This window comes from Alexandromys fortis, unplaced genomic scaffold (genome assembly GCF_014885135.2).
Source record: "Alexandromys fortis isolate MF-2015 unplaced genomic scaffold, M_Fortis_MF-2015_v1.1 scaffold_55, whole genome shotgun sequence".
Classification (NCBI taxonomy): domain Eukaryota; kingdom Metazoa; phylum Chordata; class Mammalia; order Rodentia; family Cricetidae; genus Alexandromys; species Alexandromys fortis.
Window position 1 is genome coordinate 2,280,764 of NW_026067936.1, and position 13,713 is coordinate 2,294,476.

General features: G+C 49.7%; 1 protein-coding gene across 3 annotated transcripts in view; it reads right to left on the minus strand.

The window, feature by feature from the left end:
- Positions 1–12,784, minus strand: part of Tacc1 (transforming acidic coiled-coil containing protein 1) — a 93,205-nt gene extending 80,421 nt beyond the window's left edge. Inside the window, exon 1 of one of the 3 annotated variants that reach the window (XM_050146721.1) lies at positions 12,589–12,784. In XM_050146721.1, coding sequence (XP_050002678.1) covers positions 12,589–12,608 — 20 coding nt within the window. In that variant the 5' untranslated portion in view covers positions 12,609–12,784. Of the gene's footprint in view, positions 1–3,749; positions 3,865–12,588 lie in introns of those variants that run through there. The other 2 variants (XM_050146720.1, XM_050146725.1) reach the window with 2 other exon arrangements.
- Positions 12,785–13,713: the final 929 nt, after the last annotated feature.

Below are 13,713 nucleotides of genomic sequence, written 5' to 3' on the forward strand. Positions count from 1 at the left end.
GTAAAACCAGGCAGGGCAGTGAACATCATCTGTAATCCCAGCACTGTGTAAAACCAGGCAGGGCAGAGAACATCTGTAATCCCAGCACGGTGTAAACCAGGCAGGGCAGTGAACATCATCTGTAATCCCAGCACGGTGTAAAACCAGGCAGGGCAGTGAACATCTGTAATCCCAGCACGGTGTAAAACCAGGCAGGGCAGTGAACATCTGTAATCCCAGCACGGTGTAAAACCAGGCAGGGCAGTGAACATCTGTAATCCCAGCACGGTGTAAAACCAGGCAGGGCAGTGAACATCTGTAATCCCAGCACGGTGTAAAACCAGGCAGGGCAGTGAACATCTGTAATCCCAGCACGGTGTAAAACCAGGCAGGGCAGTGAACATCTGTAATCCCAGCACGGTGTAAAACCAGGCAGGGCAGTGAACATCTGTAATCCCAGCACGGTGTAAAACCAGGCAGGGCAGTGAACATCTGTAATCCCAGCACGGTGTAAAACCAGGCAGGGCAGTGAACATCTGTAATCCCAGCACGGTGTAAAACCAGGCAGGGCAGTGAACATCTGTAATCCCAGCACGGGTGGGGCTGGGGTGGGCATTTCCCACTCACCCTAAACTAAACGGGGTGGGTGCAGTGGAAGAGAAATTCTAATCCAGGTCTGCCTGACCCCACAGCTGTGCTCTCTCAATTCTCAAAGCCTCCTGGAGCCGGGCGGTGGTGGCGCACGCCTTTAATCCCAGCACTTGGGAGGCAGAGGCAGCCGGAGTGAGTTCGAGGCTAGCCTGGTCTACAAGAGCTAGTGCCAGGACAGGCTCCAAAGCCACAGAGAAACCCTGTCTTGAAAAACCAAAGAAAAAAAAAAAAACCACACACACACAAAAAAAAGCCTCCTGGAATGAATGAACAAACGAATGAACGAACAAATGAACCAAACTACTCCAGCCTTTTGCCCAAGCCAGCCATTTGTTTCCTTGGGCTCTGAAGGTTAAACTTCCAAAGACTGATGAATTTGACCTTGACTCAGGCACTGCTTCCACGCACTTGTAAGCGCCTTTGTATTTCTCAGTGGAGTTTTTGTAAAGGCTTTATCTGGGGCCTTTTAGTATCCAGTCCTTCTGAAACACAGACAGGGACCACTCTCAAAGACAATTTCTCCCTCAAAAGAAAATGCCTGTGGGTGCATTAGCATGTGACTTTCATATAATTTTTTTAAAGGAACAATAAGCTTCCAAAGTGCCACTGTCCAAGGGGGGGCTTCCTCGAGGTCAACGTTATCCAGGGCAGTCACACGTCCAACAGGAAGTCTGCGGGTACCGCGTGGACAATGTGTCCTTGCTCTCTTGAGCCCTGGAGAGACTTGTGGCATGTGCCTCCGATTAACAGCACTTGGGGAAAAGCTTTGACAGGAATGGAATTTCATCTTTCTAAAGGGATCTTTTTTCTTTTTTCCTCCCCCCCATCCCCGGAGATAGGGTTTCTGTGTTACCCTGGAACTTGCTCTGTAGAGCAGGCTAGCCTCCAGCTCAGAGATCTGCCTGCCTCTGAGTGCTGATACTGAAAGCATGGACCACCACACCACACCACACCACACCACACCACACCACACCACACCCAGCTTCTGAAGGGTCTTTAACTGTGTCCCATGTGTCTCTGAGCGGAGCCTGACCACTGTCAGACACTGTGTACTCTGGGAAGACCAAAAATCGCAGTCCTGAGAATGAAGCCCAGAGCCTAAGCAGGCACTCCACCACTAACTACCGGTGTGCTTACCCTAAGCAAAGACCAAGGATGGCCATGTGTATTGGTTGATTTTTAGGCAAACTTTGCCAAAAACAGAAGAACCTCCAGGGGAGGAGATGAGAGAGAGAGAGAGAGAGAGAGAGAGAGAGAGAGAGAGAGAGAGAACACCAAGACACTAGACACTGAACAACTGACGACTTAATATGCAGCCACTGACATCACATGCACCTTCGCTTTTCCAAAAGCCACCCGCGAATAATCTCACGATCTACACGGTAAACCTTTACAGTCACAATCCACAAAGATCACCCAGTTTTCATCCTTGGCTGACAGAATAGACGGTGTGAGTTCACAGATAAAATGGTCCACAGATAAAATGGTTGTGATTCCACGTACACCCAACCTTCTATCAACCCCAGAACAGCCCGTGAAACTGTTTCTGCCATTCGGTTAACGAACGATGAGGCAGAGAAACAGAGAAGGTAAAACATAAATAAAAGACCTCCAGCCTACCCAAACTTTTTCATTTTGTTTTATTTTTTGTTTCTTCAAGACAGAGTTCCTCTATGTAGCTCTGGCTATCCTAAAACTTGCTCTGTAGACCAGGCTGGCCCCAACTCAGAGATCCACCTATCTCTGCCTTAGGAGTGCTGGGATTAAAGGTTGCCACCACTTGGCTAATTATTTTTATTCTGTGTGTATGAGTGTTTTGCCAGCATGCATGTGTGTGTGTGCGTGCCACATTCGTGCCTGGCACCCAAGGAAGAGGAGGTCAGATCCCCTGGAACTGGAGTTATGAACGGTTCTGAGCTACCATGTGGATGCTGGGAACTGAACTCGGGTCCTCAGTAAGAGCAAGTGCGCTTAGCCGCTGAGCCACCGTGGCAGTCCCTTCTGTGTGTTTAATAAAAGTTAAGTCCGCTCTAGCATTTTATATTCATGTATTAAAGCAGTGCCAATTCAGATTTCCTTATGCAGGGAAATGAAAGAAGGGGGAGTATGTGTTCTGTTGCGTGAACTAAAAATCTGATGGTTTCTTCCCGCTTGTCTTGAGTGGGAGGCAGCTGCAGCCTGAGCTCTGACGTCAGACACCCTGGAGCCCACTACTTTCTAGCTGGGGGACCTTGGACAACTTCCTTGGTTTCTCTATGCTTGAGTTTATTTACCCATAGGATGATAATTCAAGAAACTAATTCAGTGTTCTTGGAGATTAAATTGGACAAAGTGATTATTAAGGTTTTTTTTTTTTTAAAAAATAATTCTCACAGGCTCAGTGAATCTCAGCTACCCTTTTTATTAACAAGTTGTTCAGACTTCGTTTAGATTTGTAATCCTATTGTAAATATCAGGAGGCACAGAGCTCGTGACCCGTGATTCAACAGGTCAAGAATGGTATTTGTTACCAAGCCTGACAACCTGAGTTCAATTCCTGGGACCCACGTAGTAGTAAAGAGAGCTGCCCTCCACATGTGCCCTGACACTAAAAACAACAACAACAACAACAACAATGTTTTAAATAATAGGAGGTAAAATAGCATATTTAGTATTTGGATACCAAGAGGCTTGAAAAGATTATTTTAAAAAAGAAAGGAAGGAAGGAAAAAAGGAAAAAGGAATGCGATGCCACACCATCTCCCTGAAGGGTCGCCTCCAGCACACACAACTCTGTAACACAGTTTGTATGGTTCTGACCATCTCTCAAGTCTTCATCAGCGCTCGCCTTCTCTCCAACTTTCCCAGCACTGAGTTCCCTTCGCCGCCCCTTAGAGTACTTGGTGTCCCCAGCTGTTGTTGTCCCGGAACAAAGCTCGCTTACTGCAGCTACAATGCTGCCCTTCTCTGAGGTCATCGTGAAACTCGCCACAAACAAGAGGGAATTCTTGGGAGCCACAAGCGCCACATCCCCAACCCCTGGACCCCGCAGGCCCGCACGGGTCACGTCGAGCACCCCCACCCTGCCCGGTGTCCGTCCCTGCCCCGGGTCCCCCGTCCCACGCCCTGCGCTGACTCACGCGGCGGCGTCCACGACTGTCGGGGGCGTCTCCCACTCGGGCCCCGGGCCGCGACCCTGGGAGTGCGAGCCGCCCATCACTGCCAGCCCACGGGTGACCTCGGCGGGAGGCGTCGGGAGGAAGGGCCTGACGTGGGGAGGGGCGGGGCCGTAGTCACCTCCCTCCCGCCCTGGCTGCAAGTGAAGCCGGGCGAATCCCACTCCTGCCACCCGCTTTCACCCGAACTCCCCAACTAGCTGGGTGACTTGGGACAAGTTACTGCACCCTTTCCGAGTCCTGCTTTCTTCATCTGTAGAATAAGGGAACGTGTCCACTGCGAAATGTGCACGTTGCCTTTGCCAACCAAAGAATGAAGTCTTTTCCAAATTCATAAGAATAAAAAAAGAAAGAAAAGAAAACAGACAGGCATCGTGGCACACCCCTTTAAATCCCAGCGCTCAGGAGACAGAGGCAGGTGGATCTCTGTGAGCTGGAGGCCAGCTTGGTCTACACAGTGAGTTCCAGGACAGCCAGAGTTAGTACTGAGACCCTGTTTGTTTCTTGTAATGCTTGCTGGCCCAGAATGATCTTGAATTCCTAATCTTTCTACTCCACATCCCAAGTACAGGTGCTTTATGGGTATGTGCCAGCAAGTCCAGCTATTTGCTACAGACACACACACACACACACACACAGAGAGAGAGAGAGAGAGAGAGAGAGAGAGAGAGAGAGAGAGAGAGAGAGAGAGAGAGAGAGAGAGAGAGAGAGAGAGAGAGACCCCCTTTTTTTTTGAGGAAAAACTCTCGCAAAGTTTACAAGGACTAGCTTTGAACTGTGGAACTGTGGCTTCAGATTTTTAGCTGCCCCCGCCCGTTAGAATGTACCTTTTGTAATGGCTAGAAGATTCTCGGACCCCTGTCTCCTAGCCTAGTGCTTGTGTTCTGGTTTACCAGCGATACCTATGCACTAGTTGAACAAAAGAGGTGGTTGCTGGGCGCACAGCACTGGGCCCAGCGTTAACTTTTCTCTTGACTGGAAGCTATAGGAAAATAAAGATGTGTTACATTAACAAGCTCTCTGTTGTGTGTCAACGTCTTGACTATCTGTTGATTCGCAACACTGCTTGGGCAGTGTCCCTAAGGTCCACAGTGCTGACACATTGAAGCCCTGAGTATGTGGAGTGGGAAAATAAAGATTAACTAAGAAAAGCATAGTGGAGCTGGAACTGGGATTTTTTGCAGGAAAGACTTCAAGAATCTAGAGAAGGAGAATGCAGCCAGAGACCTATCTTATAAAAAAGTTCAGATTCTTCACAGGTTGTCTGGAGCAGTGGGGTGACCCTGGAGCAACACTGATAACGCCCCCGCCCGCCCAGCTACCAGTCCTTCCCAGGAGGAGGGCTTGGTCCCTCCTCCTGGGAAGGTCTTTCCAAGAGGCCTTCCAAAGGAAATGGGAGAGGCAGAGGGCAGGAACCAGAAAGTTTCCTTCTCTGGGTAGATAAGACGGTGGGACTGTGGGCTGTGGGATGTTTCGTTCTTGTTTAGTGCCGAAAGACACGGGGCAGTGTCACTAAAATGGTTTGAAAGGAAAAGATGGGGCTAAAGGCGGAAGGGGAGGAGAAGGACAAGGGCCACCGTGATGACGATAAAGATGAACAATAAATAGCAAGAGGGACCCTGCTGTGTTGCAGAGACATTGAGACACAGGTTCTACAAAACAAAGGAAAGTCTGAGGCTTACCCAGCCTCTCTCCCGGTGCTGGGTGGCCACAATGTTGCTTTGTTGTTTCTTTGGCTGCCCTGGCAGCTATAGGAAGGGCTTATGGGGAGCTGGATCTCCAGGGTCATGAGAATGAGGACAGTGAAGGGGACATCTTGTCCTCACCTCGTCCTTGGGAAGGAAACTTATCTGAGAGCTCTTCAGAAAGCAGGCCCAAGACAGATTAAGATCCCCGATGCCCCTCAGCCCCCAAGTACAATCTGTGTTCTCACGGATGCAGAAACAAAACCTGTTTTTCTACTCCAGACATCGTTGTGGATTGCCAGATCAGAAGCACACTGTGGAATTATCTGCAATGTCTCTCTACTCATGTGCCTTTGTTGAGAGTCCTTTCCTTCTTATGCTCCCGTTAAAGACAAAATTAAGAAACAGCAGCAGCCCCCACTTAGACACAGTGTGCAAGCCCAACTCTGTCTCTCTAACAAAGCATACCTTCAACATGACACCCCTGTGCCCCCGCAAATCACATCACGTGAGTATCCAGTAGCAGAGGAAGTCCCCTTGAGAAGTATGTGGTGATCTCAGAGAGGCACCATTTCACCTGGCTTGGATATCATTTCTATGTAGTTTTTTTTTAATATTTAAAATTTTATTATTTTATTTTATGTGTGTGAGTATTTTGCCTGTGTGTGGACCTTTTCATATGCATGCCTGGTGCCAGAGGAGGCCAGAAGAGGGCATCAGATCCCTGGAACTGAAGTCACAGTTGGCTATGAGCTGCCACGTAGGTGCTGGGAATCAAGGCCACGCCCTGTGGAAGGGCAGCCAGTGCTCTGAACTGCTGAGCTGTGTCTCCAGTCCCTTGCATGTTAATTTATGAAGGATCAAACTGCTTCATATTTTTAGAGTCACAGACTATTCTTGAGATCAAGCAGTGCGAGGTGAGGGCTCCAATATCACTATCCTCTTTAAAAACAATTTGTCTAGGGGCTGGAGAGATGGCTCAGTGGTTAAGAGCATTGCCTGCTCTTCCAAAGGTCCTGAGTTCAATTCCCAGCACCCACATGGTGGCTCACAACCATCTGTAAAGAGGTCTGGCGCCCTCTTCTGGCCTTCAGGCACACACACAGACAGAATATTGTATACATAATAATAAATAAATATTTAAAAAAACACTAAAAAAAAAACCAATTTGTCTATTTAAATCGCTTGGTCTTTCCATGTGAGATTTAAAGTAAGATTGTCGGCTGTATTAAAGTGCTGATTATTCCAGGAACTGACAGTGGCGAACACCGGGGCTCCCAAGGCAGGACCGTCGTATACGACTACCGACTTTGTCTGCCTTCTTTAACGCTCTGTCAAGCTGTCATGCTTTAAAACTCCCAGCCTACGGGGGGTTTTCCATTTTATTTCATATTTTATTTATTTATGTGTGTGTCACCGTGTGTATGTATACAAATGTGCATGGGAGAACCCACGGACGAGAAAAAGAGGGTTCTGGGTCTCCTGGAACTGGAGTTATCGGTGGTTGTGAGCCATCTGACGTGGGTGCTGGAAGCCACACTCTGGTCCCCTGGATGTAGACCGCTTTATCTCCTTCTCCAGCGCCATGTCTGCCTGAGGGCTGCCATGCGTCTGCCAGAATGACAAGGGACCAAACTTCCGAAATTGTAACATGCCCTGGTTAAACGCTTCCATGGTCAGGGTGTCTCTTCACAGCAATAGGAACCCTAACGAAGACAGAGGCCCAGCCTCACTCAGCTGTCAGTCAGGTAACATGACCATCCCGGGACATCCCAGCAGGAGAAGAGCCAGGGGACTTAAGTCCCTTCTCCACCCTTCCCTCTCTCTGACTTCCTACAGCTGTTTTCATCAGTGAGGTGAAAGCACAGCTGATGCAAGGCAGCCACGGAGCCCAGCATGAGTCCAGGGCACCGTGGGGGAGGCTGAACAGTGGGGGAGCACGGAAGATGAAGACACAAGGAAGGCTGGAGCGCCAAGTCCTTCCCAGGATAGTCCACGTGTATGATCTTGGCTTGTTGACACAGAGGGGCTCTGGACCCTGCTCTGTGGTCTTAAGCAGTCAATTTCCCCTCCAGCCATCCCGCTCAGTTCCCAGCTCTCATCAGAAGTTGAGAATTTAAGACAGCCATGCAGAGTCCCGCTCTGGTCCATGGGATTCCAGAAGCGACTAAAGGCCTTTGCAGACTAGGCTGGTGTGAGCCTTGAGAGCTGACAGCTACCTGCTTGCTAAATATATCCAGGCCTTTCTCCCTTACATGACTAGCATCTGCACTTGCATGGGCAATGGTGGCTGGCTCCGGAGCCATTCCAGGGATGAGCAGGCTGCGCTCATGTGAGTTATAGGCTCTGGAGAGCTCATTTCTAAGAGCTCAGGAAACAGAACGAGACGATCATTCATCCGGCATCTGGGTGGGCAGGCAACCAGCACACTCCCTTGTTCCTGAAGAAGCCTGAAAAGAACTTCAGCAGCTGGCAGCAGCTGGTGCAACCCTCAGGCTGGTGGGCAGGTGGCTGGGAAGCCCAGCAGCAAAGGGTCAGTTGCCAGCAATTATGGAGATGGTAATGATTAGCCAGAAAGACAAACTATGGAAAGTTCCGAGGGCCCTAAGCTGACCAACAAACACACCGAGTCTTCCCTTCCTGCCTTGCGACACTCTCTTCTGCACTGGTTTTCAGCTGCTTCTGTCTGCTTTGGTTTCCCTGGGGGCCTCCAAGACTGGAGGACCAGGCTAAGGGAGAAAGTCTCTTCTTTGGTATTTCCAGGACTGAGGGTAAAGAAACATAAAGGTGGTGCCCCCCCCCCAGTGCCCATCTCATGTGTTTCGGGTAGACTGGAGCAGACTAAATAGCGTTCCTCTTTCATCCACCCACTCTCGGTCATGAAACCAGGACCTCCCCCAGTTCCTGATGAGCCCCAAATGTGCACTACTGTAGCGTGTGATGGGAGGAGGGAGGGAAGCCAAGGAGACTTATATTCCCAAGTCCTTAAGAACTCTTTCCAGGCCGGAGAGGTGGCTCGGAGGTTCAGAGCACCTGGTGCTCTCAGTACCCACAATGGTTGCTCACAGCCATCTGTAACTGCAGGTCCAGGGGATCTGGCACGCTTGACTGTGGCACACAGAATTACATGCAGGCAAATCACCAGTACACATAAAAACAAACAAAAAATTAAAATGATGACCAATGATTTAAAAAAAACAAAAGACAACTCTTTCCATACTCCTGATTTATATTGTTATCATGTTTCTAGCAAAAAAAATTGATTATTGCTATAAACACACCCTGGCATGGGAGGGAGGGAGGTGGAGAAGGAGGGAAGGAAAGAGAAAGGGGGGTTCTGAAGGTGTAAGACATAGGGCAGGGCTCAGCTGGAACCGTCTGTATTTTGTGGCATGGTGTATTAGTGACTGTTCTGCTGCCAGGATAAACCAGGGCAGCTCCTAGAAGAAAGGGTTTGTTTTGGGTCATGGCTCCACAAGGACAAAAGCCCATCATGGTGGGAGGCGTAGCAGCAAGAGTGACAGGAATAGGAAATTGGGAGCTAACATCTTCAACCACAAGGGAGGCAGAGAGCAAACCAAAAGTGGGCAGGGCAAGACTCTAAACCCCACAAGTGCTCAGTTAACAACAAACTTCCTACCATCTCTGCTCCAAACAGCGCCACCAAATGAAGATCACCCATTCAACACCTGAGCCTATGGGAGATATTCAAACCACAACATTACGTTAACTAGGATCCTGGTGTGTGTGTGGCAGGGAGACCATGGAGGCACAGAACCCTTAGGAGTTCACAGGTACAATTAAGAAGGCCACATGTGGCGGTGGCACACACCTTTAATCCCAGAACTCAGGAGGCAGAGGCAGGTGGCTCTCTATGAGTTCAAGGCCAGCTTGGCCTTCAGAATTATTTCCAGGACAGCCGAGGCTACTCAGGGAAGCCCTGTCTTGAAAGAAGAAGAAGAAGAAGAAGAAGAAGAAGAAGAAGAAGAAGAAGAAGAAGAAGAAGAAGAAGAAGAAGAAGAAGAAGAAGAAGAAGAAGAAGAAGAAGAAGAAGAAGAAGAAGAAGAAGAAGAAGAAGAAGAAGAAAGAAGAAGGAGAAGAAAGAAGAAGGAGAAAGGAGGAAGAGAAGGAGAAAGGAGGAAGAGAAGGAAGGAGAAGGAGGCCATGGATGTCACAGTTATGCCCAGACCAGCTGCTCTGGGTAGTTTTCTTGTTCAAATGCCATGACCCTATGAGTCTCCTGTGAGGTCCCCCTTGGCGCCCTTTAGCCCCTGGCACTTTGGAAGTAGTGTGCCCTCAGCTTTCGTGTTCACTGTGCCTCAGATGGATGAAAATGGATTCAAGCAGGTCACCAGGTGGAATTTAGCAGAGCTCTGATGTCCAACAGAAGCATCCGTGCATTAGGACGAAGTTCGAACCCCAGCTCCAGCACCTACATGCTATGTGTCACTGTGCACCTCATTTCTTTCTCAGAACCTTGCAAACTGAGGAAACACACGCCCATCCACCCATCCCCTGGGAGAGTGCACAGAGGTGCCTCACACAGGCAGGGCTCACACAAAGTACCCGGCAAACACTGGCTGTCAATTTCTTCTTCACTGACTTCTATTTCCCAGTAAGTTGGTAAGCCGAGGCATACTAGTTTCCAGAACATTCTAAACTTAATCCAGAACTAGGAGATGCTGATCAACTTGGGTTTTGGAAAACAGCAGCAGCAACAAAAGCCCTTCTGTAAATCATGAGCTGCCTTACTTCTTTAAAATAAGTTACATACAGCTCTTGATATTTGATATCTCGGCTCGAAATCCTAAAGTCATTCTCCTAGAATACTAATGGGTTTGCTAATGGCGTTTCCTCAGTGGGGAACAAAAACGGAAAGAAAACAAACAAGCAAGCACACAAAACAAACAACAAGCAAACCCCACACATTTGGATGCACATTGTGGTGTACTGTGTGGCAGAGAAGAGATGTGGACCAGCAGGCCAACTGCAAGGCTCAGCTCTCTATCATTAAACAGTTGTGTCTAGGGCTGGGCATGGAGCTCAGAGGCTAAGTTATTGTCGAGCATGGATGGGGCCCTGTGTTCCATCCTCAGCATGCGCTCATGCACACACACACACACACACACACACACACACACACACACGGACAGATGGACGGACGGGGGACCCTCTGTACCATTTTGTGATACATTACCAGGATGCAACATTGCTGGCCCCTGCAATCCTAGCACTCCAAAGACTACCATACAAGACCACAATGAAAAACAAACAAACAAACAAAACAAAACAAAGACCCCAGACTCCATGCATGCACAGGGCACGCTTCCTTCCATAGAACATTCTGTTTTGGCCCTGTGACCCGCTCAGCTCAGACTCCTCTTAGAATCACCCATTACAAAAATACAAAGGGCCCCTGCTACTTCAGTCTCTTACCTCTGTCAAAGGAACCTCCAAAAGCATTCAATGCCTCAACGCCCAGACTCAGCAGGATGGGACTCCAGTTCCACACACAGGCTGAGTGTGCTTGGAGCAGATATATATATATATATATATATGGTCTATCCCTCCCTGTAGATGCCTCTCAGGGCTTCAGTGAGGACCACATGAACTGTGGGACTAAACTCTGTGAACCGGGGTTTCCAGAGCAACCATGTGCAGTCCAGGCAGAGCACCATGCGCCCCGGGGTCAGCGGTTCTGCAAACCATTAAAACGTCCTTTCAAACGAAACCCTTACCTTCCAGCCAGATAAAGATGCAGCTTCTGGGCTGGGACTTAAAAGATGAGGTCATTGAAACCCCAGATGCCTCGGCCTCCATGTTGACCTCCTCCTCCCCAAAGGGGACCCCAACGTTACAAAGAACAATGTCCTTGCATCATCCAGGAGATGCAATTGCGTATGAGGTGGGAAGCTGGGGTAAATGGCTAGCTCTAGTCACACTCTGCAGGTTAGTGAACTAGGGTCGGGGAACTCGGGACAATCCCTACAGAGCTCAGGCCTCTGCAGGGGTGGAGTGTGTGTGCGTGGTTGCACAGGAACCCCACACAGGAACCCTACATAGGAACCCTGCACAGGAACCCCGCATACTGCAGCACCCGGGAAGAACACATCTGCATTGTCCACCTGCTTTATAGTAAAACCTGGCTGGAACCCGGATTTGAAGCCCTGCCTTCTGAACTCAGCAACACGGCAGTGAGATCTAGGTGACTCGCATGCCTCCTCTGTCATTTACTGAGCCACGAGCCTGATCGTCATCTGTAGAACAGAAAGGATGATGACAGGGTCTGCCACCTTTAGCCTGTCTCCCAGCATATGGCAGATGCCCAACAAGAGTCAGCTGGTACTTCTTCATAGCCAACTGGTAAGTTCTGATGATTTAGTCCCGTTCCCTTCCTCGTGTAGTGAGCCTGTCCGAGAACAAGGCAAGGCGATGTGTGACTAAGGGGCAAAATGTGTCATTAAAAGCAGAAAGCCATAGGACTCCAGAGAAGGGCTCCGTCACAACCACTTCTCCATCGACTTCCTACCTTCCTCAGCTTCGAGGTGCGGGGGGGGGGGCACCCTGAGTTCACTAGGCCAGTTCAGCGTCAGCAGCAATGGCCAAGACTATAGAGCCACGGTCTGCTGAATGTCACCACCAAGGGCCAAGGCTACACGCGGGCATCTGATTGGACCACAGACCCTTCACATCGCACCTGTCCACAGACACAGCCCTGGCGCTACACCCTGGTACCTGGAGGGACCACTCTATCAGGGTGCGCTGAACCAGGACCATGCGAGGGAGGAAAATGAGCCAGAAACACACAAGGTCCAGGCCCTGGTTCATTAGGGCCCTTTCTAACCAATCACTTCTCTGAATCTACTCCCAGCTGACCCTATTTACCCACCGTTCTTTGCCAAGTTGGGGCAGGGAGCAGGGAGTCAGAAGAGAAAACCTCAGTTGACAGAACTTTCTTCCTAGAGTTCGGCCATTCATACTATCCATTCAAGCATTTTGAATCGTCGCACCTCCCCCAGGTGGCCTTCTAGCTACCTTCTTCACGGAAACATCCCCAAGCAAAGCTGGAGGACCCACCCCTGGTTTGGCAAAGGAGGATTGAAAAGCAGCCATCCTACCTGTCCGTGGCCCGCCTCATCCCACGTGCTCCGAGGGCTGGCAGCTGCCAGCGCCTCCCTCCACCACCAGCCCCCGGGCACAGGGGAGAGGATGTTTTGTAACTCTTGGCTGGAACTTCCAGGGGCTGAACAGGAGACGTCCTCTGGGACGCGGAGCTCAAGGAATAATCGCGGGTCTTCCTGGAAGCTATCGCAAATTCGCTACTTCCCTCTCTCTCCCCTCCCCTCCCCGTCAACCCCTCTACTCTTTCCCTCCCTGCTAACCCCCCTCCTCCCTCCGCCCGCCTTCTCCTTGGCCCTCTCTACTCCGTTATGTACTGAAAACTTTTTCCTCTGGGTACACTTGGCTCCAGAACACTCTTCTTGTGTGAGACTCTCTCATGTTACAAAATTTAGTTAAACAAAACAAAACACCCAGAGGTTTTTTTTTTTCCCCTTCTGAACTTTGTACTGGGAACATTTTTTGATATATATATTTTTTCTTCCCTGACCCTTTGGATTCCAAGAAAATGCACGCCCACATCCCTCTTACTGGTCCCAGTCCCCTTATTTCTTTCCGGTGGAAAAACAACAGCTGGCAGGGGACAGCCCTTTAACTCTGAGCCTCCAGCTGAGCCGGCTCCTATTGGTGCGGCCACCCGGTAGCCTGTGTGGAGCGCAGTAAGAGATAGGGGTACCTAAGGAGGGTCTTCAGGGGCAGAACTTGTTACCCTTCCCAACTTACTGTCTTCGCTGCCCCCCAGGGATGGGACCAGCGGTGGCCCGGGATGAAGTGTCCGTCAGAAGATCCGGGTATTGTTGGTAACCTTTATTTAGCCTTTCTGTGAATGGTCACACTCAACCACAAACTGGGAACTGTTAGAACACTTGACCCTACAAGGAAACCCTATGACTCCCACAGTGTTGACTAGGGGTGCACATGCAGTCAGGAAACGGAATATCTTGAGCAGGACACACTCCCAATTCCCTGAGCCATCTCTCCAGCCCCAAGCAGAATGCTCTCGGTCTTACAGAAGATGAGTTGTGGCTGAATATCTTGCAATGATACTTGTTGGTGTTAAGACTGTTGGGGATCAGAGCCTTCAACCGACGTATTCTGATCATATCTTTCCTTTCCCCCAGTTT